Below are 25,827 nucleotides of genomic sequence, written 5' to 3' on the forward strand. Positions count from 1 at the left end.
CAACAAATGGTGTTGGGAAAACTGGACAGCTCTTGTAAAAGAATGAAACTGAACCACTTTATTACACCATACACAAAAGTACATTCAAAATGGATTAAAGACTTAACTCTGATATCTAAAACCATAAAAATCCTAGAAGAGAGCCCAGGCAATAATTTCTCTGACATCAGCCATAACACATCTTTCTAGATTTGTCTCCTGAGGCAAGGAAAACAACAGCAAAAATAAATTATTGGGACTACATCGAAATAAAAAGCTTCTGCATGGCGAAGGAAACAATCAACAAAGGTAGAAAACAACCTACAGAATGGGAGAAGATATTTGCCAATGACATATCAGATAAAGGGTTAGTATCCAAAATGCATAAAGAATGTATCAAGTATGTACTTACAATGTATAAATATGTAATGTATAATGTATAAAGAATGTACTCAATACCCCAAATATGAATAATGCGATTAAAAATGGGCAGAAAACATGAACAGACATTTCTCCAAAGGAGACATCCAGATGGACAATAGACACAAGAAAAGATGCTCAACATCACTCATCATCAGGGAAATGCAAGTCAAAATCACAATGAAATATTACCTCATACCTGTTGGAATGGCTATTATCAAGAAGACAAGAGGTAACAAGTGTTGGGGAAGATGTGGAGAAAAGGGAACACTTGTGCACTGTTGATGGGAATGCAAACTGGTGCAGCCACTGTGGAAAGGAGCATGGAAGTTCCTCAAAAATTGCCCAACTGTGGAAAGAGCCAAGATGCCCTTCAACTGACGAATGGTAAAGGAGATGTGGTCCATATATGCTATGGAGTATTATGCCTCCATCAGAAAGGATGAATACCCAACTTTTGTATCAACATGGACAGGACTGGAGGAGATTATGCTGAGTGAAATAAGTCAAGCAGAGAGAGTCAATTATCGTATGGTTTCACTTACTTGTGGAGCATAAGGAATAACACAGAGGACACTGGGAGATGGAGAAGAGAAGGAAGTTGGGGGAAATCGGAGGAGGCGACAAACCATGAGAGACTGTGGACTCTGAGAAACAAACTAAGGGTTTTGGAGGGAAGGGAGTGCAGGGTTGGGTGAACCTGGTGGTGGGTACTAAGGAGGGCACATATTGCATGGAGCACTGGGTGTGGTGCATAAACAATGAATCTTCGAACACTGAAAAAAATAAAATTAAATTAAGACGTTAAAAAAAAGAAAAAAAATACAAGTATGCTATGACCTTATGCTCCAGTAATCACATTACTAGGTATTTACCCCCAAAATAAAAAAAACACTAACTCAAAGGGATACATGCATCCTGATATTTATTACAGGATTATTTATAACAGCTAAATTATGGAAACAGCCCAAGCATCCACTGAGAGATGAATGAATGAAGGAGATATGATATACATATCATGGAATATTATTCATCCATAAAAGAATGAAATCCCGCCATTTGTAGCAACATGGATAGAACCAGAGAGTATAATGCTAAGAGAAATAAGTCTACCAAAGAAAGACAAATGCCATATGTTTTCATTTGTATGTGGAATTTAAGAAACAAAACAAATGAGGGGTGCCTGGGTGGCTCAGTTGGTTAAGCATCTGACTTTGGTTCAGGTCATGATTTCAGGGTCCTGGGAATGAGCCCCATGTTGGGCTCCCCGGCTCAGAGGGGAGCCTGCTCCTCCCTCTCCTTCTCCTCTGTCCCCCAACTCATGTGCTCTCTCTCAAATAAATAAAAAAAATCTTAAAAAAAAAAAAGACATCCCCTAAACAAATGAAAAGATGTTCAACTTTATTCACAAGATAAGTGAGATTTTTGATTTTTAAAGAATTTTTATTTATTTTTTTTAGAGGTGGGAGAGGGACAGAGGGAGCGGGAGTGAGAGACTCTTAAGCAGGCTCCATGATGGGGCTCAGTCTCACAACCCTGAGATCATGATCTGAGCCGAAATCAAGAGTCAGACACTTAAGTGACTGAGCCACCCAGGTGCTCCACAGTAAATGCAATTTAAAACTACAGTGTGAAATCATTTCTCACCCATTAGATTGGCAATAATGCAGAGGTTGACAACATACTCCACTAGTCAGGCTACGGGGAGTTGGGGTGGTGATGCATATGGTCCAGACCTGGCGGAGAGGAATTTAACATATACATTTGCCCTTTGACCCCACAATCACACTTCCATGAATTTATCCATAATATACACCTCCAACAATCTGAAAATGTATATGACAAAGCTATTCATGGTGGGATTATTTGTAATTGCAAAAACTGTCTTGTATTTCAAGAACTACCTAAATGTTCAACTATGGGGAATTGGTTAATATACTATAGTTATACACATACACAGCGGGATTCTGCAGCTATACAAATGAATAAGGAAATCTCTATTCACTGACATGGAGTCATTTCGAGGGCATATTAAATAAAAACAGCAAAATGCAGAGGAGCATATGTAATATGCTACCTTTTTTTAAGAAAGAAGAGAAAAGGGCGCCTGGGTGGCTCAGAGGGTTGGGCCTCTGCCTTCTGCTCAGGTCGTGATCTCAGGGTCCTGGGATCAAGCCTCGCATCGGGCTCTCTGCTCAGCAGGGAGCCTGTCTCCCCCCTCTCTCGCTGCCTGCCTCTCTGCCTGCTTGTGATCTCTGTCAAATAAATAAATAAATAAATAAATCTTTAAAAAAAAAAAAAGGAGAAAATAAGACAACATGCATATATCTGCTTATCACAAATTTGCTTTTATACTTTATCTAACCTACAGTTTTACTGTCGGCCAGCACTCGCCTCTGCAGATTTCCTTTACTCTCTGGCACAGGAGCCGGTCTAAGTCAAGGGTTGCATTTTGTTGTTTTGTCTCTTTCACCTTTATTGACTTTCATGACTGATATTTTTGGAAGGGACAGCCCCCTCCCACATACTTTTTAAGGTGACCATCCTCACTTTGTGTTCTTCTCATGCTTGCTCCTGATTGGATTGGGGTTTGCGTTCTTGGCCAATAAACTGCACACACAATGGTGTGTCCTGCTCCAGCTGTCACATCTGGAGGCACGCAGTGTCCGCCTGTCCCTCAGAGGTGATGTTCATTTTGATCACCTGGCTGAGGTGTTGCCTGATTTCTCCACGAAGTAATTACTAGGGTTTTCCCCCTCCCTCAGACCAATAAGTCATCTGTAAGGAGACACATGTATACTGCTCTTCATAAAAATTTTCCCTAAAGGCAGTATCTGTTGATGATTCTTTACCGTGATGGCTGCAAAGTGCTGATTTTCCAACCCCAGGACTACTACAAGAAACATCCCTTCCCTTTTTCCTCCCCGGCTGCTTAAAACTCCACCACCATCATGAACACCACAGTAACTATCCAGACTAGGAAGTTCATGACCAGCTGACTACTTCAGCGGAAACAAATGGCCACTGATATTCTTCATCAGGAAAGGCAACGTTATCTAAGACAGAAATTCAGAGAAAATGTAGCCAAAATGTACAAGACCACACCATACGTCTTCTTGGTATTTGATTCAGAACCCATTTTGGTGGTGGTAAGACAGAGGAGGATTTCCTTGACTTTTGCCAGATGCCAGGGGAACTACCACTCTGGGACCACAACAGTTTGAGTGATTAAATTGGGTTGCCCAAGTATGCACAAGGAATATAAACTGGACTCCGGGCCCATGTGAGGGCAAGCCTGCATTTACCTGGCACAGCCCTCTCCACTCTCTGGACTCTCTGGAGACATCCAGTTTCCTAGTTGCTCTCTGATAGGTGCATCCCCCCTCCTCCAACCTCTTGCCCCTCCCCTCCCCTTTTTTCCAAGAAGCAGACTAGATGTGGGGGAGCTTCAAAAGCTTTAGCCAGAGATATGGGCATTGACCCATCAGAAAAGACTGGGGGAAAACACACAAACAAACAAAATAATGGCTATTCCAGGGCTTCACAGGGTGACACAATGTGGCAGGCTTTCTTGTGGGGGTCTTCGGGTCCACTGTCCCCCTCTCTGTGCCATTCGCAGCCTTGTTCCTCCTACTCCCAAGACTCTAGGTTCCCGACACCCAGATTCTGTCTTTGCTCACCTGCGGGTTTCAGCTCCTAAGTGAAATTTTTTTTTCTTGGTCTTCAGAAACTTCCTCAGTTTTCTTTCAACTTCAGCTATGCATTTGGCCATTCGCTTGGTGTTTACTACATAAACTTCATAACCCAAGCATGTTTTAAGCTGGGGACCCTAAGGGTAAAAGCATGAAGTTCTGTTTTTCCTTCTTCCCTTTTTTAATGTGTTCAAAATTTGGGTCCTGTCTTGTGGCAATCTTCGCAACAACCCTATACACTTTACAGTCTAAGGGGTGCCTCGGTGGCTCAGTCATTAAGCGTCTGCCTTTGGCTCAATCATGTCATGCTTCCAGGGCCCTGGGATCAAGCCCCACGTGGGGCCTTGGGCTCCCTGCTCAGAGGGAAGCCTGCTTGTGTTCCCTCTTCCACTATCTCTCCTTCTCTATCTAACAAATAAGTAAAATCTTTAAAGTATCACTTCTATGGACAAAAAGACTGAAGTTTAGAAAAGTTAAGAATGTTGCTTAACAGCACACAGAATGTGCGGTGAAGCTGAGATCTGAATTCGGAAATCTTTCCTGCCATGCCTACTGCCTCCTCAGAGAAAAGAGCAAAGGTCCCACAGGTGCCAAGAAACCTGGCTTCCGTAACAAGGGAGTGACTGGAAGTGCAGGGGGCTGGTGCTAACTGAGCATGCGATGGGGGCTCGTGGGCTCTGGCCATGACCTTGAAGCAGCCCAAGTGGCCCCGAGACCTCATTTTCCAAACGCTGTGCAGTTGTGACCACTGATCAAGATGGGAGCCAAGAGGCAAAGTGGACAAGGACCCTAGGTAAGTGAAGGAGCCGAGAATGGGCTCAGGAGGGGAGGGATGGAGATAACCCCAAGTTAAAGATGCCATCATCATTGCCAAGAATGCCTTCTGCTTGTCCTCTAGGTCATGGCTTAGACGTCACTTCCTCAGTGGCCTTCCTTGAGCTTCCCAACTGGACCCGTCCCTTGTTAGAGATAACTTGGGCATGGTCTGTGTCCTCCTGCTGTAGAAGGCAATCTATCTCTTATTATTTACTCGGCAGCTCTTTTCCCCAGTGTTTAAATCTGAAGGCAGGGAATGTGCCTGTCTTGTTCTCTGCTTTACCCAAAGATCCAAGGGCAGTGGATGGCACTGAGAAATTGCTCAACAAACACAATTGTAAAAGAATCTATAATTTTACATTATGCTTCCCAGTCCTAAGCTGGTCTATGCTTAATGTGGGATCCACGGGAAGTTTGGTCAAGAGACCAAGGTTAGTGTCCCACTTTCAAAGATGGAGTCAATCTAGGGGACAGAGCAGAGAGCTGGGCTCATATCCATTATTGCCTTTGGTCCTTATGGCTAGCCTGAGAGAGAAACAGGGTGGGGAAGTCATTCTCCCCATTTTACAGGTGAGAAAACTGAGTTGGGGGCAGGGGGTTATGTTTTCATGCCTGGCTAGTCACAGAGCCAGCCACTGGCAAAACCCCCTGAATTCTGGCTGTTTTCCTCTCCACAATAATGGACTGCAGGTAGCGGCTCCCTGATGGAGCTAGTGGGCTCTCATGAGTGTCTGTGTGCGGTCTGGGGTCTTGGGAGTGGGAGAAGGAGGTCTATAGGGCAGGTACCACTATGAGGCAGATCCCCTCATCAATAACCTGAGAAATCAATCTTCCCAGCCCCTCGCTGTGTCTCAGGCTGCCATCCTGTCGTCAATCTGCCAATAGTTTATGAGGGTAACTATGCCTGGGGGGTTATCAGTGTTCCCATCCCTTTCCCATAAACGTATGCCTCAGATGAGGCAGGCTCAGATCCCTTGGTGCCTTCCTCGCTCCCGTCTGACCAACACCTCACCCTAAGCAGCCATGCCCTCCCAGCCCCAGATGATCTCAGCCGGAACCAAGCCGCGTGCTGTCGGATGTACCGCAGCCGTGGTCCCCGGGGGAAGTATTCCTTCCATCTGCTGGAGCAGAAATGCCTTCTAGGCCTTCCTGCCCCTGTTTCTCATTTCTCCCCACCCCTTGACGGTGCTTCTCTGCACTCCCTCGGGACTCAGCCTCCTCCCTGTTCTGGCTCCAAGGCCAATTTCATCACTTCGCCCTTTATAGCCTCTGCAAGGGAGCTGGGAGGACTTAAATCAAGTGAGGCTGACACCGACCTTCAGCAAACAACCCCCCCCAACAAAAGCACACAGCTTTGTCATCACTTTGCTCTCCCACTGAGGGTCCCCCAAATTGGCAATCGTTAGCGAATGGGAATTAAGAAAGACCCCGTTCCAGTACTTTGCAGCCCACAGGCAGGGAAATGACAGTTGCCAACCCGGAACTTGGCTCTCTGCAGATGAGGGGTTCACAAGCATTTGGCACTGTTCCTTCTGTTGACATCTCAGCTCCGTAGCTCACGCCCTCCCTGATCCCCAAAGGGGTCTCCTCCTTTTTCTAATCCTTTGGACTTCCTGTTCACCGGCCCTGAGCCATGGGCCTTGGGGACCCCTAATTTACCTATGTCTGGAGTGCTCTAGCAACTCTCCACTTTATCCCTGTTCATGTTAATGGGAACATAATCCAAAGCATTTGGGAGGCTTTTATAAGCCAAACCCTTTGTGAGTACAGGCTCATTATATTCACATTACACCAAGATTGTTCCGGTCAGGGACAGAAGAAGAAACAGACGGAAAGCACTGAGAAAATCTTGGCTTCAGGATCCAGAGGCTGTGATTGATCAGAGGATGATTGATTAGACAGGAGCCTGTACTCCCTCCTCGAGCAGGGCCAAGTGGAGTGGATAGAGACAGGAAACGACTTTCCTCCCCCTCTCCGTCTCCCATGCCTTGTGCTGAGATCTGACTTAGTGTTGGGTATACCAGCTTTCCAAACGGTTTTCAGAGACAGGGAGTGTGGGAAGGAGCTGACAAGCTGCAGAGCCCATCTGTCATGGCACAAAGTCTTCGAGAAGGGAAGTGACCTGCCAGCTAGTTTGTGGTTCCTGAAAGTCTGGGGATCTGAAGGCAGATCCAAGCACACCTACAGAGGGCTCGCAGGGCCGCACACAGCCTTCTCCATCCAGGCCTGACATCTGTTTACATCTCCTTGAGGTCTGAAATCTTCCTCCAGTCTTGGTCAGCCCCAGGCTGATCATGGAGTGGGTGTTCAAGAAAGATGGGTTTGCTGACTCTATGAGAAGGTCTGCATCCCTAGTTAATTCTTAACTTCCACTGTCTCGATTAAGAGCTCATTTTTATTAAAAAATAAAGATTAATGACTTCAAATATGGTTTAAATTTGGTCTATTCTTAGTTCCCTATGACTAGGGAGTGCTGGGGAGTGCTAATGCATTGAGGATGCAAAGGCTTAAAGCAGCAGACGGAACCTAGTGTTTGAATTGAAAAGGAACGAAGCCGGAATGCACAGGAGAATGTAGGGTCTGCTTCCCCTGCCTTTCTCAGAACTAGAACAAGGGATAGGATATTCCTCTCCTAAAGCTAAAAGGCCTCTCTAGAGGGGCATGGGTATTTTTTCCCAGTGGTGTCCCAATTAAAAATCTTAGAATACCAGCAGCATCTTACAGCCCTCTAAAATAAGGCTGCGACCCTTCCCTGTGCCATACATGTTATCCGTGACACTGAGTATGTCTGGTAATACCGAAAACTGAGGGGACCTGAATATCAGACATCGTGGGCTGACAGGTGTCTGCAGTGGCTGAAGGAGAGGCCGTATTGCAAGCCATGGGCACCTGAAGGGAGATTGCGTTTCCAGAAAGGGAAATAGGCACCACTGTGTTCTTTTTTCCCTTCTTTTTCCCATATTGCTGACTCCAGGATAAATTGTGACAAGAGGGGTAGGCTTGGCAAAGGACACTGGAGAAGCGATGACAATGCCTGGACGGTAAGTCTTTGGGAAGGCCCCTCTCACAGCAAACTTGGGACAGCAAGCTGTTCCAGCTAGCAAACATCTAAGCCAGTTTTTGCCTCCCCCAGTCCAGAGGTCCCAAGGGTTTACAGCTGTCACAAGGGAATATGCCGGTCACGGTGATAAAGAAGCCAGGCCTGTGAAAGACATACCAAAAGCACCACCAGGCTTCATCTAGTGTTCTCTACTCAAAGTCCGGGCAGTGTGCTTAAAACAAACAAACAAACAAACAATCCAACAGCTTTCGAAGGCCAGTGTTGCAAGCTCAGACTCACTGAAGTTTGGAAAGAGCGTTTGTTCCTTTCATTCCTAAGGTCGTAATAGTCGACTCAAATATCAGAAGGATAGCCACAAGAGAAACCACTTCTTTTTTTTTTAAGCCTCTGCTCCCACACAGCCACGTAGAAAGTGTGATCGAAGGTGCGTGTCTTGGCACATTGTTAGGCGTGACTGCTGACTCTGTCGGGGTTGTACTCAGTTCCCTTCTCCCGGGGAGGTGGAAAACAGCCCGGACCTGTGAACCAACAGCTAACTGGCCTGTGGTTGCCGACGCCGGCTTTCTCTCGGTTGACCAAAAATATGGAGTTAATTCACTCCTCAGCCTTTCTGGGACTGCAATCTTCCGTCAGAGTCAGCAAGGGGGAGAGATTCGAGGAACTGAATAAAAGGGCTTTCTTTGGGAACTTCAAGGAACATATTTTGATGATTATCTTCTACGGAGTTCACAGAGTGGGTTTTCAAAACAGCCAATTGGGTCGGCAAAAATAAAGATTTCAGAGTCTTCTCAGGAGCCAATGCTATATTTAAAGTTACAAAATAGCTATAGTTTAAGGTTCCAGAATGCTATAATTAAGGTTGCAAAATTGTTTTCATTAGAACTCTCCCGCCATGGCCCCCTCCCCACGGGCTTCCTTTGTGGACACATCTACAGTCCGGAGGGATCAGTCTGCCCCTCTCTGCTCTAATGGATCTGGTCCTTCCCTCTCAGATTCTCCTGTTCTTCTAGTTGTCATGATCTGCTTCCCTGTAGCAATCACCTCCTTTCTGCTCCTTTGCTCCTAAACTCCCATTCGATGCTCTGGGACAGGTTTTCTCTCTCCTCCTGCCACCTCTGTCTGAATCCTCTGAGCCAGCCCACAGCCTGCCTTCCACTGCACTTCTGGTCACCACACAGGCTGAGGGGAACGTGGCCCTTTCTCCTAAGCCCTCTCTGTTCCCAGTAACTTTCCTCCCCTTTCTCACCCTCTGTGTTTCCGGAGGGAGCACTCAGCCTCTGGGTGGCACAAATCTTCGTTAGACAGCATTTACCCGCGCTGTGCAGACTTTTAGCATCCTAAATGTCACCGGCCATCCCTGGTCATTGTGATAATTCCAAATGCTCACCCCATTTCTAGACACCGCTTCAAGGGGTGTTGTAGCCTCCAGTCGAGAAGACAAACCTCATTATTCACTCCATGCAAGAGACCCAGCCCTCCCCCACCATCACATATGTATTGGTCCTCCTTTGTGCAGACAGCAGCTCCTCCCCCTGAATCCCAAAATCCCATGGGAATGGGGGAGAGGGGTGGGAAACACCAGTTCCTTGGTCTCTGTTGACATTTCTGGATCTTTGAGCCCCTCACTCTCCCTGTGTTTCACTGTTTGAAGTCCCTGTTCTCTTTCTCATGGGGACCCTCTTCCCTCTCTCAGCTTCATGTGCAAACTAGACTCACAGAGCTGCTGTGGAAACCCAACGAGGTGACAAATGACAAGTACCTGGCACATGGTGAATACTGATAAATGGTAGTAGCTGTCATTTTTATTGGGATTCTTGTTACTGTCATTTATTGTCCATTCTTGGTGCCACTTATGCTCAGGACCGATTTCCAACTTTCATGAAATCCATTTTTCAGGGTGTCTGGGTGGCTCGGTCAGTTAAGCATCAAACTCTTGATTTTGGCTTAGGTCATGATCTGAGGGTCATGAGATCACGCCCATTGTCAGGCTCTGCACTAGGTGTGGGAGCCTGCTTGGGATTCTCTTTCTCTCTCTCACCCTCTGTCCCTCCCCGCCACACACGAAAGAAAGAAAGAAAGAAAGAAAGAAAGAAAGAAAGAAAGAAATCTATTTTTCAAACTATGTCCTGTGAAACACTTTGGAATTCCAAATTACTCTTTGTGAAAAAAAGTTCTTTGATCAAGTAAGTCTAGAAAATGCTGCATACCCTATCTACCATCTTAGAAACTCACATTAACATAGTGAAGATTTTGACAAGTCCCACAAAAAAAAAAAAAAAAGCCCACTTCAATCTGTGTTTATTTTTATGTTTCTCAAACATTTGACTGTAGAACTTCCTGAGGTTCTTGGAAAAAAAAAAAAAGGAAGCATTAAATACCATGGAACTGGTATTCAGTTATTGAGAACTAGTATTCAGGTATTGAGTCGGCTATTATGACTTTAGGAATGAAATGCACCAGCTTCAGGCAACGCTGTTCTGGATAAGCCCATCACCTGGGCTGGATTACTTTTTTTATCCTGTCTCCTGCCATCAACTTTAATGGAGAAAACATTTGTTGAAAGTCCCTTGGTTCTCTGGACCTCAGGGCTCCTAGACTCAGGATCTATGGGTCTCCTCTCCACCTCAACCACAGCTCAGCCTCTGCAGCAGAAAGCTCCCTGCCGGTCCATCTGCAGGATCTCCAGGACCACTCCCACTGCTCTTCCCACTCCCTGCCCGCACTAAGCCTTTTTACTCCTTACTCCATCCTGCCATCAGTCGAGCCTCCCGGGATGAGCTTCAGCTTGCTGGAGCCATTACCTTTCTCTTCTGCCCCTTGTGCCTTCAGCCCCTCAGCCTGTTTTCTCTGCACTGCTCAGGGGAAACCCAGTGGGGTTGGAGAGGAGCCCTTTGGGGAGCTGAGAGCCCTGTGGAGTTGCCTTCAGCCAAGTCCTGGCCCCTGGATCGTCGCCACCACTCCTCCTCTTCTCAGCCTGCTATTCCCCAAAGATGAACTCACTTCCTCCTTTCCTGAAAAGATCAAAATTCTCCACCTTCCTCAAACTCGCTCCAGGTGTTACACCTCAAACCCCATGGGAATAAAGGGCCTGCTTGTGCCTGTGGGACAGTGTGGCACTCTGTTTCCAAACTTCAGATGAGCATGCCTTTTGACTCCCCAAACCCCCTTCTAGGAGTTTCTTCCTCAGGGGATACTTACACCATGAGGCAAAGACAGATGTGTAAAAATTATCACTGCGTGCTATGATAAACCCAAGGAAAAACGTAAATGACTCAAATGCTCATCAAGAAAGGGTTGGTTAAATAAATGATCGAAAGGCATATATGGATTACTATGCAACCATTTTAAATATAGGGCAGATCTCTATTTTTGGCCCAGGGAAGATATCTATGTTCTATTGTTGAATTTTTTTTAAAGATTTTATTTATTTATTTGACAGAGAGAGATCACAAAGTAGACAGAGAGGCAGGCAGAGAGAGAGAGAGGGGGAAGCAGGCTCCCTGCTGAGCAGAGAGCCCGATGCGGGACTCGATCCCAGGACCCCGAGATCATGACCTGAGCCGAAGGCAGCGGCTTAACCCACTGAGCCACCCAGGTGCCCCTATTGTTGAATTTTTTAAAGTACATATAAAGAGGGATGCTTGGGGGGCTCAGTCGGTTGGACATCTCATGACTTCAGCTCAGGTCATGATCCCGGAGTCCTGGGATTGAGTCCCACATCTGGCTCCTTGTGCATCGGGGAGCCTGCTTCTCCCTCTGCCTGCTGCTCCCCTTGTTTGTGCTTGCTCTCCCTCTCTCTCTCCCTCTCTCTCTGACAAATGGGCAAAATCTTTAAAAAAAAATAAAAATAAAAATACATATACGAATAACATGGAAAGTATAGTCTTATCCATATGAAAAAAAAAAATCTGTGTGCAAACACACCCAGAAAGATTCCTGGAAGAATGCTCATCCAAATCTTGTCAATTTTTTTTGAGGGGTAGGAGTTCACATAAGTACTTTTTCTTTCCCCCGTTACTAAATTTTTCAAAAATTTTCCTAATGCATATGTACTATAAAAAGATTAAATGCAACAAGTCTATGTCTACCCTTCAACTCTTCTTGAAAGCCTCTCCAAGGTGCCCCAACTTCTAATGCTCTTTCTCCCCAGGATTCCTACCGAATCCACTGTATAGACCAGTCATCTGATCAGTTACTTCTTCTCCCTTCTCATCTGGTTTTCCTCTTAAGTGTGTCTGTCTTGTCTGCCTGAGGGCAGAAACCACCGCAGTGCGGGGCAACATCCCAGAATAAAGAATAGCTTAGCTTAGGGTTCAGGTGGACGTGAAGGTATCTCATCCGAGCCTTGAAGGAGGTCTCTGCAGGTCTCTAGCGAGAGGTGTTACCCTGTTTGTAATAGGTGTCCAGAGCCCAGTGTTGTAAACCTGGCTGCACCAGCCTCTCCCCCTGTGTCAAATCCACACGGCTGGGTAAGACTGTTCAAGAATGGGTGCCCCCTAAGAACCAGAGACTCCACAGCTGCTACCAGGGTCATCCAGAAGAGGAGCAGCGAAGGCGGGAGACAGGGAAAGAACCAGTTCTAGCAAAGGGTAAGCTCCTTGAGAGAAAGGATGTGGAGCCCTTCTTTGCATCTTCCTTGGCCCTTAGGTACAGGTAGACATACAAGCCCTGCCATACGGCAGATGGTCAGTAAACGTGAAACAGAAACACAAGTCTTTATTGGAGACCGACATTAGGTTCTGGGAATCCCATGATGTTCCTCTTGCCTTTAAGGATTTCAGCGTAATGGGGGACTCAGATTTACCCACTGGCAGATGTAGTGGATACCTCCTAAGTGACAGCCACTGGGAGAGAGTGAGGCGAGAAGAAGGCAGCCAGGGTCACCATATTCATGCACCTCTCATTCTAACACTACTCTGTGGGTTCCACAGTCTTATTCAGAGAGAAAAATAGATACAGATCAATAGATAAATGGATAGATAGAAATGTATATATATATCCAGTATATAGAGTGGAATATTACGTGGCCACGAAAAAGGGTGCAACCTTGCCACTTGCAGCAACATGGATGGAACCAGAGAATATTATGCTAAGTGAAGGAAGGCAGAATGAGAAAGACAAATACCATATGATTTCACTTATACGTGGAATCTGGGGGAAAAAAACAACCAAATGAATAAACAAAGAGCAGAATCAGATCTATAAATACAGAGAAGAGACAGATGGTTGCCAGAAGGGAGGTTGGGGGGGCCTGGCAAAATGGGTGAAGGGGAGTAAGAGATACGGGCTTTCAGTTACAGAGTGAGTAAGTCCTGAGCATAAAAGACACAGCACAAGGAACAGAGTTGATGATATTGTAACAGTGCTGCGGGGTGACAGATGGCTGTTATACTTTTTGGTGAGCACAGCTCTGTCCTAAGCCTGAAACTAAGTTAACGTTGCGTGTCAACATGACTCAAATAAAATAAATAAATAAGCGCTCCCTCTCAGAAGGAGAAACCACAGAGGAGGATGTTAGAGCTGGAACGAACATTATAGACGATCCAGTGTACTTGCCGAGGAGGTGGCCGGAGAGCATCAATGACTCCATCATAGCTACTAGCTTATAAAGCTGGTGGGTGAGAGGCTCCCTCTAACCTTGGACTTCAGCGCTCACAACACATGCACACACACATGCACCTGCTAACCAAAACATAAGCAAACACGGGCAGCGTATATGTGAGCAATGAGGGGCCCGGTCCATCCCACTGCTGGACTCACAGGCCTCACACCTAGCACAGCTGCCTGTCCTCCAGGAAACTTGCTAAGCTATTCCAGCAAACACCTACTGAGAAGCAGAATTCTTTTTCTCTCAAATTAGCTTTGGGATGTGAGTCTTCGAGTATCAAAATGACCCCAGCTGGAGGGCAAGGCAGCAGTGTGTGTGTGTGCGTGTGTGTGTGTGTGTGTGTGCGTGTGCCCGAGGGTTTAGAACTAATCTCCATCATCCAAGCCCTCAGGTCCCCCCAAAAAACTGAGCTGTTTAATGACTCTTTACACCCTGCCACATCAGCTCCTTTTCTTCTAGAATCAGGTTCCTTCTAGTGCCCACGGTCTGAGGATGGGGGTCAGGCTTTCAAAGGGGGCACAGTCTACCCACTTGTGATTGGATACAATCTCCTCTGCTAAGCCGCATGTGGTAGATTTTCCTGGGATCACACCGCTGTACTCTGCAGCCCTTTCTCTGCCTGCCCACACTTTTGTCCATGGAGTGTGGGCACTGGTCTCTGATTCTGTAGGGAGGGGCTGTTCCTCCTACGCTGGGAGAATAGCAGGGTGTGACTCTGCCCTGTACATGGCAGCTGAGGACAAGTCTCCCAGGGACACAGAGTTGCTCGTGCAGTGGGCCTGCTTCCAACCATCTCTCACCGAGTCACTTCCGCTCCCCAAATGGTCCTCAGGCTCAGAGCTCCTGGGCTGGGTCACATTACGTCAGGGCACAAGGGGCCTCAGGGACCACCCAGGAGGAGAACGGGGCCCAGAGAGGAAAACACTTTGACCAGAGCCTCATGTGGGGCCAGGAATAGAGCCCAGGTTTTGACTCTCCAATCCCAGGGGACCAGGCTGTTCCTACAGCATGTGGGGGTGGGGGGCTGACAGAGCTGGGAGGATGTGCACAGCATCCCACAGGTGGCTGTTAATGTCTCAGACAAGCCAGTGGGAAGCTCCAAGACAGGCTGGTGGCAGTTCTATGGCCCTCGGGTGTGAGAAGGGACACCTGGGGCCGGGTACCGGCCCACATGGAAAAATGTGGCTGCCTGGGAGGCCTGGCCAGAGGCAGGCAGGCAGGCAAGCAAGCAGGTAGGAGGGGCCCTCGGGTGGAAACAGCTTGGCTGGCAGAGGAGGCCTGGCTCCTGGCCACTGGTGGCCGTGCTCCTCAGCACACGCGTTTCCTTAAGTGCCGTCCCCACCTACACCCCTCTCCCCCACAAAGCATAACATCACCGTGTTTGGCTTTGAGGGGAGAGGTGAATGTTGGCCAACAGATGTACTTCTCAGATTGGTGGGCCTTTGTAGGAGGCTTGGAAGCCGGTTCCCCTTGGGGAAGGGCCAGTCTGGAAGGGCCGCCCTGCTTTGCTGGGCACTTTACTTTTTCCGTGTGGGTGAAATCTAGTCCTGCTTCTTCAAACTCCACAGATCCAAAGGTCAAATATTTGCTGTCTGCCCTGCTTTTTCCATCTCAGGTAGAGGTAGTCGCTCCTCCTGGCTCCTAGGGAGGACGAGGGAAGACCCTGTAGAGAGGTGTACTGGAAATCAAGCCTTGTCTTCCCCCGAAGCTCTGCAGCCTATGCCCCTGGGGTGTTACGAGAGACCATGGAAGGTTTCCCGGAGGCTGGAGGAAAAATACACGAGAGCTGCCCCAAAGGCCTCAATGAACAGGAATTTGGCCCTACCTGGTTGGTGAGGCTGTTGGTTGAGAATGGGGAAAAGGAGGTGAGAGGAGCAGACCTTAGGAATGCCAGGAGGGAGCCCACAGACTTCCAGCCAGCCCTTTCTCCTCCAAATAGTCATCCACACCAGCTTGTTCCTCTTCCACTCAGAGGACTGGAATTGCCTTGCTGAGTTTCAGAAAGCAAGTCATGTGCTCCTAACTCCCTCCTCAATGGGAGCAGGATGTCTCCACCATTTCAGAGGACTTCTGTCCTGTCTTTCCCTCACTAGATTTTCTCTTACAGTGTTTGTCAAGAATGTTGGTGAAGCCAAACCACTCCAAGTACGTGTAGCATCTTACCATCGTCATTAAGGTCCAGAGCAGTGTGGGCCGCGAGCCTGTGGTGAGATGTGGTCTAAGACCCTTCCAGAGACTTCTGGGTAATGACCTGCCCCAGGCCAGCTAACGGGGGTGGGTACAGTTCTGTAAGATGTGGTAGCTGAGAGCAGGAGCTTTGTGGGTGAGGCTGCTCTCTGTAGCCAAGGGAACTCCCTGGGGTTGCTTATAAATTGCTTGCTTCATCCCAGACAGCCCAAGACATGGTGAAGCCATCCGGAAGCACAGAGGGGCCAGAGGCCAGAGGGAAGGAAGCGACAGAGAGGCAGGGGTATGTTAGCCAGTGCTCTGGCCTGGAAGTCGGGCCCCTGAGCTCTGGTCCCCTTGACTAGCTGTGACTCTTAAGCAAGTTCCTTCTCCTAGCCATAGGACCAGAAACATAACTGGTAGAGCCCAGTGCAAAACAAAAGCATGAGAGGACCCTGTTTAAAAGTTTTTAAGAATTTCAAGACATTAAACCTAGTACGAGGCCTTCCGAGTGCGGGGACCTGTTGAGGGGCACAGGTTTGCATACCCATGAAGCCGCTTCTACTTGGTCTCAGTTTCTTCAACTATACAACATGTTGGCTATATTCTGTCAGAGGTTTGCCTGTGAGCCCTTTCTTCATCCCTTTCTATGTAAAGGACACCAACAGAGCTGATTCTTCAACAACACCTGAGAGTAGAGTTTAAAGCCCTTCAGATGATCTCCAAGGTCTTTTACAGTCCCCACATTCAACAAGTCAAAGGAGTGGGGAGGTTCTTAGGAGCTCAGCACTTGCATGAGGGAGGCACCAGGGAGGGATTATTAACAACCACAGAAGAGAGAATTCAAAACCTAAATCATCCTGTCCCATAGGATGATTCCAATGCCTGCTGCTCCCCTAGCTTGAAAATGAGTGTTAAGACAAGTGTGCTCTTTCCCTGGCCTCCAGAAAGCTAGGCCCAGGTATGAGCACCTGGGATCGAGTCCCGTTCTTGTGTCCATCCCAGGATCTGGCTGCAAGGGCTATGGTGGAGATGACCCAGTGCCCTCAGGAAAGCTCAGACCTGGACCAGGGGCCATCCCCAGCTGCTGTGTCCCTGGGAGGTCAGAGGGTGGGTCAGCCAGGGTTCAGGGGTCTGGTAGGGCAGGGTCTGGGCTGAAGGACTTGGACACAACAGGTCTCTCCTGAGGAAGGGGCTGAAGCTCCTGGAGGAGAGTCCTAGGCCTGGCCATGGGCCCAGAAGTCTAGGTAGGGGCTGCAGGAGCCTCTGAGATGGGTCCCCTGGATGGGGCTTTAACACGGCCAGAAAGTTGGACTGGTGGCATCTTTTTGCACTGACCTGGTTAAAGGCATCAGAAACTTCTCTGGAATTTACAACTATTTGGGCGGATAAAGCAATGCAGAGTGAGAAGAGGACTGTGAAGGGGGCTGAGTGTGAACTCTCCCCCTCCTCTAGACATCAGGGCTCCCTCGGTCCTGTTCATCAATGCCTTCCGCGGGAGGATCAGAAGGGCGGGAGAGTCCAGAGCTCGCTCCGGGAGCGTCGTCCCCTCCGCAGCCCCGCCGGCGGGGTGGGGTGGCGGTGCGGGGGGCCAACGGGGGTTCTCCTCGGCCCTCGCGCGCGCGGGGCTTACCTTTCATGGTCCCTCCTGCGGGGCCTCGGGAGCGCCCCGGGGCGGCGGCTCGAGCTGCGGAGTGGCCAGGGGTGGGGTGAAGCCGGCGGCTCCTCGGCCGGCGCCCGCTAGCCGCCCTACGCGCCGCCTGCTCGAGCTCCCGGCTGCGGAGGCGGCGCGCCGAGGGGAGGGTCCGCGGGGTCGCAGCTGAGGGGCCCCGGGCCGCCCATCCCGCTGCCGCCGCCGCCCGCGCGCGCGCTTCCCGCTGGAGGCCGGCGAGGTCTGCGGCCTCCCCGCGCCCCGCGCTCCCCGCCTCCCGCCTCCCCCTCGCTCGCGGGCGCGCTCCCGCCCTCCCCGTCACGCCCTGGGCCCCGGCCCAGATCCACTTCCTCGGGAGGTTCAAAACTGCCGCGGCCGGGCCTCTTTGTGCCGCCGCGGGTCTTCGACCCCGGGCCCGCCAGCTCGCCCGCCCGCCCTGCGGCCGTGGCGCCCCGGGGAGCGCGCGGGGGACCCCTCCCTTCCCTGGCCAGCAGCCGCCCGCCTGGGGGCCGCCTCATGGCTGGGAGCGAGTCTCAGCCCCGGACGGTCTCTTCACCCGCCTGAGGGGCAGGCGGACTGGGGGAACGCAGGGTCCCCGGCTTCCAGCCCCGGGTTGCCGGGGACTGTCCCCGCCTCAGCCCTAAAATTTCTCATCCCCGCCAGCCCCTCAGTCCCGGGGAGGCCAGCAAGGTTGGTCACCCACGCGCTGGGTGAGTGACTTTGGGCGGCCACTCCAGGTCTCCAAATCTCGGTTTTCTGCAAGGAGAGAGTTGGGCCCCGGGCGCTCCCAAATTCTGTGATTTTGTACAGTGACATCGGAGGAAGAGTGACCTCGTCAGGAGTTGTGACTCTGGACTGAGGCTCTCCTCTGGGGGTCCTCACATACCATTCTTCATTAATGGAACATTCCCTGACCACCTTCCATGTACCAGCTTCTGCCCCCAGCTCTGGGAGGGTGAAGGATACTCTGTGAGGTTGCCTCTGGTGAGGAAAGCCAGCAATGAAACAAGTCAGGGTGCTGAGGTGTGATGAACGCAACAACAGCGTAGTGCACGGAGAGAAGGGAACCCAGCGTGAGGGCAACCCCCCTGGCCTTTCCCCACATCCCCACACTTCCATGCCCAACCCCGTTTGGCCATTAGAGTAAAGGAGGTAGGGCCCAAGCAGAGACAGTTTCTTGTAAGCCGGGAGCTGAGAAGGGGCCCCAGGTACCATTCAGGAATCCCAGCCCATCAGAAAAGGTGATGTTCAGCCCCACCCGGGGTGGGGGGGGGCAAGTTTCAGTTTATAAAGCACATTCTCTCCATTCTCTCAAGACAGCTCACTATAGCCTCTAAAGCTGAAGCCAGGAACAATGGTGCCCATTGTACAGAAGTGGAGACAGGTTCAGAGAGGCTGTTGCCCACCTTGTAGTAGTTCACGCTGTACTCCTTGAGTCTGGATTCCGAGTCCACCTCAGCCTCCTGGGATTGTGGCATGGACCAGGAGAGCTGCTTCATAAATACCAGGGGGGTAGTCACATCAAAGGAATCCTTTGTAGGATTTGTAGGTTACCTGTGTGTTAATTTATTTCATCTTCCCAGTGGCTTTAGGAGACAAACACAACTATTGTCTTCACTTCTCAGTGGAGGAAATGAGACAAGGAAAGATTAATCATGTGCTTACTGTAAGGAACGTAGCTAGGACGTGGAGATCTTGGGACTTGAACCCAGGCGGGCTAAATCTGGCACCTGTGTGTACAGCTACCACACTGCATCTCGCAGAAGGCACTCAAATATTTATCCACAAGAAGAACAAGCAAATGACCTTTGGTCTTCTCCATGCTTTCTTTAGTTGGCTTGATCCAAGATGTTTAGTGACAAAAAGATCCTAACCCTGATGTGAGGGAGTGCCCCCACCCCTGTCCCTGACCCTTTGGACTCGGAAGATGTGTATAGCCCATGGTATTGTTATGATTTGCAAATGCATCAGCAAAGAAATGAAATAGGCCTGTGTCTGGCTGCAAATGGGCCCTGGGTGAGCAGGGCTGGACTCCAGCCCTGAAGATGTTCAGGGGATGAGCCCCAGTTCCAAAAGGACGCAGGGGAGATGGGGCCCAGCCCTGCGGAGTGGCAGGAAAGCGCTGGAGAGGACTTGGCAGGCAGGAGGGGTCACAGCTCTGAAATAGTTCAAAGGGAAGGCAGAAAGATGAGACTACAGGATGATCACAGACCACAGATCAAGAAGGGAGGAGACAGGGATTTCCTGGAGAGTACACCAGCCCTTGGGTGAAAGCCTTCAGCTTTCAAGTTCAGGTACCTTCCAAAAACAGCCAGAGGGATGGAGCCAGGGTCAACTGAAAGAAACACTTAGCTCCCCCACCCCAGCCCTGCCCCAACAGACCAGAAGATGAGGGGCTATCAGGAAGGGGCTCAGGCTGGGACATGGGCACAGAGGCACAGATGGCATAGGCAGGTGTGGTGGGGTGGGATAGAGAGAAATGCTTAATACTGTTTATAAATGGGGCTGGGGGTGGATGCATTTGACTGGGACACATGAGCCATACTTCTGTTGGAAGCCAAAGGAAATTGCTATAGAGCAGAGGTCATTTAGAGGGAAAAACAACAACAACAACAAAACAAACCAGATCACTAATGCTGGAACCCTTTGTATTAAAGAAGCTAGAGAGTCCCATGTCAGTTCTTGAGCAGTGCTGTGGTTTGCTCAGAACAGAATCCCCCAGGGAGCTCCCCCAGACTTGCTTTTGTCTTTTCTACTTCAGGCACTAAACATCTCTTTCTCCTAACGCTCAATTCCTCCCTCTGTGCCTTTGAGCGCTTCCTCTCCCATCCTGTTCTTCACCAGCATTAGGACATTGCTTCCACTTTTCCTTCGGTTGTAGCTCCAAGCCCCAATGTTTGTTAAAATTGCTTCCTTCTTCTTAGTTGCCAGAATAATAGCCTTTTTGAAACTTGTGTCCTCTTCAACCATTTTGTAGACTTAACACTGTATTAGTCGGGGTTCTCCAAAGAAACAGAACAAATAGCCAGGAGGCTGGAGACCCAGGAAGAGTTAATGCTGCAGCTTAAGTCCAAAGGCAGTCTACTGACAGAATTCCCTTTCTTTGGGGGAGGTCAGTTTCTATTTTCCATTAAGGTCTTCAACTGACTAGATAAGGCCCACCACAGGATGGAGGAGAATCTGATTGAGTCAAAGTCTACTGATTTGAATGTTAATCTCAACTGAAAAAACACCTTCCCAGAAGCATCTAAAATAATGTTTGAACAAATACCTGAGTACCATGGCCTAGCGAAGGTGACATGTAAAATTAATCATCACAAACACCATTAGCAGTTTCTTCTTGAAGCTCTCTTCTCCCCTGGTTTCTCTGATCCCACATACTCCTGGTTCTTCTAAGCTTCTTTGACTTCTCTTTCTCTGGCAGCTTCTCTTATTTGGTATATTTTCTAAATAACTATAGGCATTTCCTATCCAGACATTAGTCAGTGTAAGTAACACTCGCTGCTGTGACAACCCCTATATCCCACTATTTTAATACAACAAAAGTTTATTTCTCACTCACATCACAGTCCTGGGTGGGTTGGGCAGTTCTCTTCCACATTGTGACTCCGGGACCCAGGGACCTCCCATCTTGTTTTACCACTGTCTTCCCCATGTGGCTCTAAGGTTGTTGCAAAAGGAAAGAAAGGATGAAGGGCCCTGCATCAGAGGATTTTATGGGTTGGGCTGGTGTAAAGCACTTTGACCCATATTTCACTTGCCAGAGCCTACCTAACAGCAAGGGGTTGAAAACAGAGTGAGCCGTGGGCTGTGGATGGAGAATGAAGCACAGATCAGCGGGCACTGGCATTCTCTGCACAGTCCACCCCCCTAGCCACCAAATACTGGTTTGCTTCCTTGTCTTCACACATAAAGCTCATTCTCCCCGCTGGGGGTGGCATGGGGTTCAACCCCACATCCCAACAGCTCACAGTTCAGGGCCTCCCTGTGATTCTGTAATTTCCTTAGGTCTGAAGTAGCTCCAGTCTCACATGGAGCAGCATGGATCAGATAACCACAGTAAAAACACCCATTTGGAAAAGGGAAGAGAGAGAGAGACAGAGTAGCTAAAGGTCTGTGGGTATTTTGAGACCTTCCCAGATTCTGTAAAGGCCCCTAACCCTGGGATGGGGGCAGGTCTTTGTTTAGGCCCTTGTTCAACACTCTGGAGGATCTCTCTTGTTTTTACACCCTAAGCTATGCTCTCTAGAAAGCTCTTCCTGGCCCACTACCTGTTTTGTATACATCTGAAGTGGGTACTGGGGGCTGAGTCTTCCCTGAAGTTGCTCAGTTCTCCCAGCCCACTTCCTTCTGGAACAGGGTTATTTTACCACTCTAATAGTGGAGATAGAAGGTAAAAGTCTGGGCATATGGAGATTTTTATGTGTTCGGTTGGTTTTGGGTTTTTGCGTGTCTGTTTGTATCTGATCAATGTCCCTCAAAATTTTAGCAAAGTCTTATCCATTTACTTCTAGTCCATTCCATGGGCTAGTGACCACACCTAGAGTTTTTCCTGGACATAGTTTCCAAACCTGCTTTATTTCCTTGTTTCTGTCCCCTGTGCTTCTTTCTATCTCTCAAGGGGTAGTTTGCTACTTTGATGCTACAAGACTTGACTGGGAATGTCATATCCTTAATCTGATCTTTTCACCAAGGCTGGCTGTTAATGGGCCTTTTCTGCTGCTTGGGATCGAGAAGCCCTTGGTGTTTTCCTCCCTATTAGGCTTAAATTTTCTGAACTCTCTCTATTCCCCTTCATTTCTCTTTGCAAACCACCCACTTCTCCTGAGCTCATCTTTTTTCTTAGATTGCTTTGCCAAATACAGCCAATAGCAGAGAACATACACTCTCATTTTGATTCTATCCAACAAATGCCCCTGAGCGTTAGTAAGCATGTTGCTAAGCTATGCCACATATTTATGTTTTTGTTATTGTGACATCCCATTTCAAGAGTTTCTGTAGTAGTTAGAGCAAGTAGCACTAGCTCCGATAAATATCTTCAAGACTTCAAGGACTGACGGCAGTAGTTCATTTCTCATGAGTTTCGCACTCCACTGCAGGTTAGCTGGTTCTTACAAATGTTGGCTGGGGGATCCAGGCTTCTGTCCTGCAATGTTGCCATCTTCAATAAGCAGCGTCCCAGGTTGATGGAAAATGGAAAGAGATGGGAGGATTGAGGGTTGGAGGTGAGCACGGCACAGACCTAGAAGAGATGCACACTCACTGTCAGCCCCATTCCAGCGGCCAGAACTCAGTCACATGACTTCAACCGAAGGCAAGAGGGCAGGGAAATATCCCTTAGCCCGTCACCACCAGGAAAGGGGGAAACGTGGATGCTGGTGAGACCTCTGGTGCATTAACCCCTCTCCAACCCAGACCTTGGCAAGATTTTGCCCTTACCCCACAATAAACTCTCTAATGCCATGGACTGAAACTCCCCACAGTGTTACCACCTTGTTCATGCCACCTTGCTCATCACCCAGATAGTCATTACTTGAAAGCTAAGGAGTGAAATATTTCTGGAAGGCCGATATACTCACCACCATACCATCAATGCTGCCCAAGAGTAAATTTTTGCAAGTACCCAGAGGGCCAGTCCAGGGTATTTCCTAGCAGTGTTCCAGCAATATGGGCTGTACAGGGAAATATAAACCCCATTTTCCTGTTGGGTTCCATTTAAAATAAGAAATAGAATTTCCTGGGTTGGAGGGGGGGGGAATCCATCAGTATTTTCGGTTGAAGATGTTTGGTGGGAGAGTGTTAACTTGGCTTCTTTGGCCCATTCTCTGAACTATGTGCTATTTTCACAATTCTTAAGTTTCCTGTATTTTATTGCTTTCCCCCAGAAATTCACCTAGGATTTCCCCATGTCTATGAATTCTTGCCTTGCTTCTCATTTATCAGTACTAGAATTTTTGAGAATGTGCTTATATAGTGTAGCCAAGAGGTGCCCTGCAATACCACTCTCTACCAGTGGGTGATGCTATATAATATGAATTCTTCTAGCCAGAAAAATTCTTTTTTTTTTTTTTTTTTAAGATTTTCTTTATTTACTTGACAGATAGAGAGAGAGACGGAACACAAGCAGTGGGAGTGGGAGAAGCAGGATTCCCGCTGAACAGGGAGCCTGATGCAGGTCTTGATCCCAAGACTCCCGGATCATGACCTGAGCTGAAGGCAGAGGCTTAACCACTGAGCCACACAGGCACCCATAGCCTGAGACATTCTTAAAGGGGCCTTTATATTGTCCAAAGAATACCTTATTTTATGAACTCTGTAGGGGCAAAGTTCTAAGAAAAGCAGTTTATTTTTACTTTTTAAAAGATTTTATTTTTTTAAAGTAATCTCTACACCCAAAACAGAGCTTGAACTTAAACCTCTGAGATCAAGAGTCACATGTTCTACACCCTGAGCCAGCCAGGCGCCCCTAAAGCAATTTAATTACAGAGATGCATCAGAGCTTGAACAAATCTTTCAGATTAATATAATAAGGTATTAGCAAAGATAAAGTACTTAGACTTTTCATCCGAATCAATGATGACTTCAGGAAGAATGTGGCTGACTTCATTTGGGGCTGGATATAGCTGAAAAAAGGAGCCTTGATGATGTGTAGGAAGGAGAAGCCTCTTTTAGTCAAGCATCCACTCGATAATGGGAAGGAATCCCTGCAGAGATTCTGTAATTTGGATTACTGCAAAGAGGACCAGAAAACCCTTGTATGCAGGTAGAGAAGAATTGTACACATTAAAATGGAAAGACCAGAACTGGAGGGACATGAACACTTTTGAGGAAGATGTTTTCCAAAGGATCTGATACACAGCAATTTATTTACAGCAGGCCTTCAAGAGATTTTAATGTGGTAAGAAGGGTCCTAATGGACATTCCTATCTATACTCTGGATGGAGGAGACCCAGAAGGCATGCTTATTTCTTTGTTTCTCATTCAAAACTGCAAGGACAAAATTCAGAACTACCTGGACTGGTGTCCACAGTACACACATGATAATATTCAAGGAAAACAAAGATAAAATTCAAGAGGAACAAATTTAAGCCCTACATGTGAATTCACCATCAGTTGTACTAACAAAGGATGAAGCTAACAGAGAAAAAGATGTAGTTGACATTTGTCAATGCATGGCTTTCATTCCCTTATTACACAAACACATAGCGAAGATCTGTGTTAGTGCCGGGGATAGTTTCCCTAACCTTGTGGATATTACAGTTTTGAGATGGATCAAAAATAGGATAAGACTATCAAAACAAACCAACAAACAAAACTGAGATCTTAGATCTCAATAACTGAAGAATCGATTCAGGTGATTTAAAAAGTATTTACTAAGCACCTACTGCATACTGGGCCATGTCTTAGAGAATGGGAGCACAAAGCTGAATGGAAGTGGGCAAATAGTTGAATTCTGATCAGATAAATTTCAGTTATTTTTATGCTTCATCAAGATTTCTCTAACTTTTCCACCACCACAATGACAGAAGTAGCAAAAATGTCTTTGAAATCTTTCCTCTTATTTGGAAAAACGATGTAAAATTGTGTGCCATATCACAACGAAACAGTATTTGTTTGAATACAGAAGTAATGTTTTTCTGGGTTGGGGGTGGGCATGGCGGCAGCCTTGAGAGGAGGGAGGGTGGGGAATGAGGTAGGGGACTTCTGCGTTGGTACTTTCTGTACTATTTGATATTTTCAAATTATACATATATCTCACTTTGATAAAAGAAAGCTTTACTTAGAGATAAAAATAATAGTTTCACTTACTTCTAGACCTACGTTATGCTTCCAAGTAGGAAGAAAGAATATAAAAATGTGAATTCTTTTAAAACTAGTATGTGCTATCAGTGCCATTATAGTTACAATTACCATCTTTTTTCAAACTGGACAAAATTAGAGTTCATACTGGAGAATTAATGTCCAAGAAGAGCCAAGAGAATTTGTAAAGGAAGGGTGGGAGAAATTACCTTTTCAATATTAATTATTGTTTCACAGCTATGTAATGAAAACAATATGTTACACAGGAATGAAAAAATAAACCAGAGGAATAAACTAGAAAGTCCTAAAACAGATCCAAATTTATCTGAGAAATTTCACAGATGACAAATTGGCATTTCAACTCAGCGTGGATATGATAGTTTATTTGATAAACCATGTTGACATAATTGGCTGCAGGTCTGGGAAAAAAATGAAGTTAGATCCTTGCCTCACCTCCCTCCTACAAACACACACACACACACACACACACACACCCCTCACCACACATACCACATATCATACAAATACACACACCAAAAAAACCCTACCATACACACACCATAAACACACACATACACACACTCATATACTCGCACCATGCCACACACCCACACATTCCATTTGGATTAAATAC

The 25,827-nt window shown here is 47.7% G+C and overlaps 1 protein-coding gene across 1 annotated transcript in view; it reads right to left on the minus strand.

Moving 5' to 3' along the window:
* Positions 1 to 17,482, minus strand: part of SCARA3 (scavenger receptor class A member 3) — a 52,745-nt gene extending 35,263 nt beyond the window's left edge. The window contains exon 1 of the mRNA XM_080796649.1: positions 17,376 to 17,482. Within this exon, the coding sequence (XP_080652775.1) occupies positions 17,376 to 17,382 (7 nt within the window). The 5' untranslated portion in view covers positions 17,383 to 17,482. The remainder of the gene's footprint in view (positions 1 to 17,375) is intronic.
* Between the last annotated feature and the right edge of the window lie 8,345 nt (positions 17,483 to 25,827).

This window comes from Martes martes, assembly GCF_963455335.1.
Source record: "Martes martes genome assembly, chromosome: 2".
Taxonomy (NCBI): Eukaryota; Metazoa; Chordata; class Mammalia; order Carnivora; family Mustelidae; genus Martes; species Martes martes.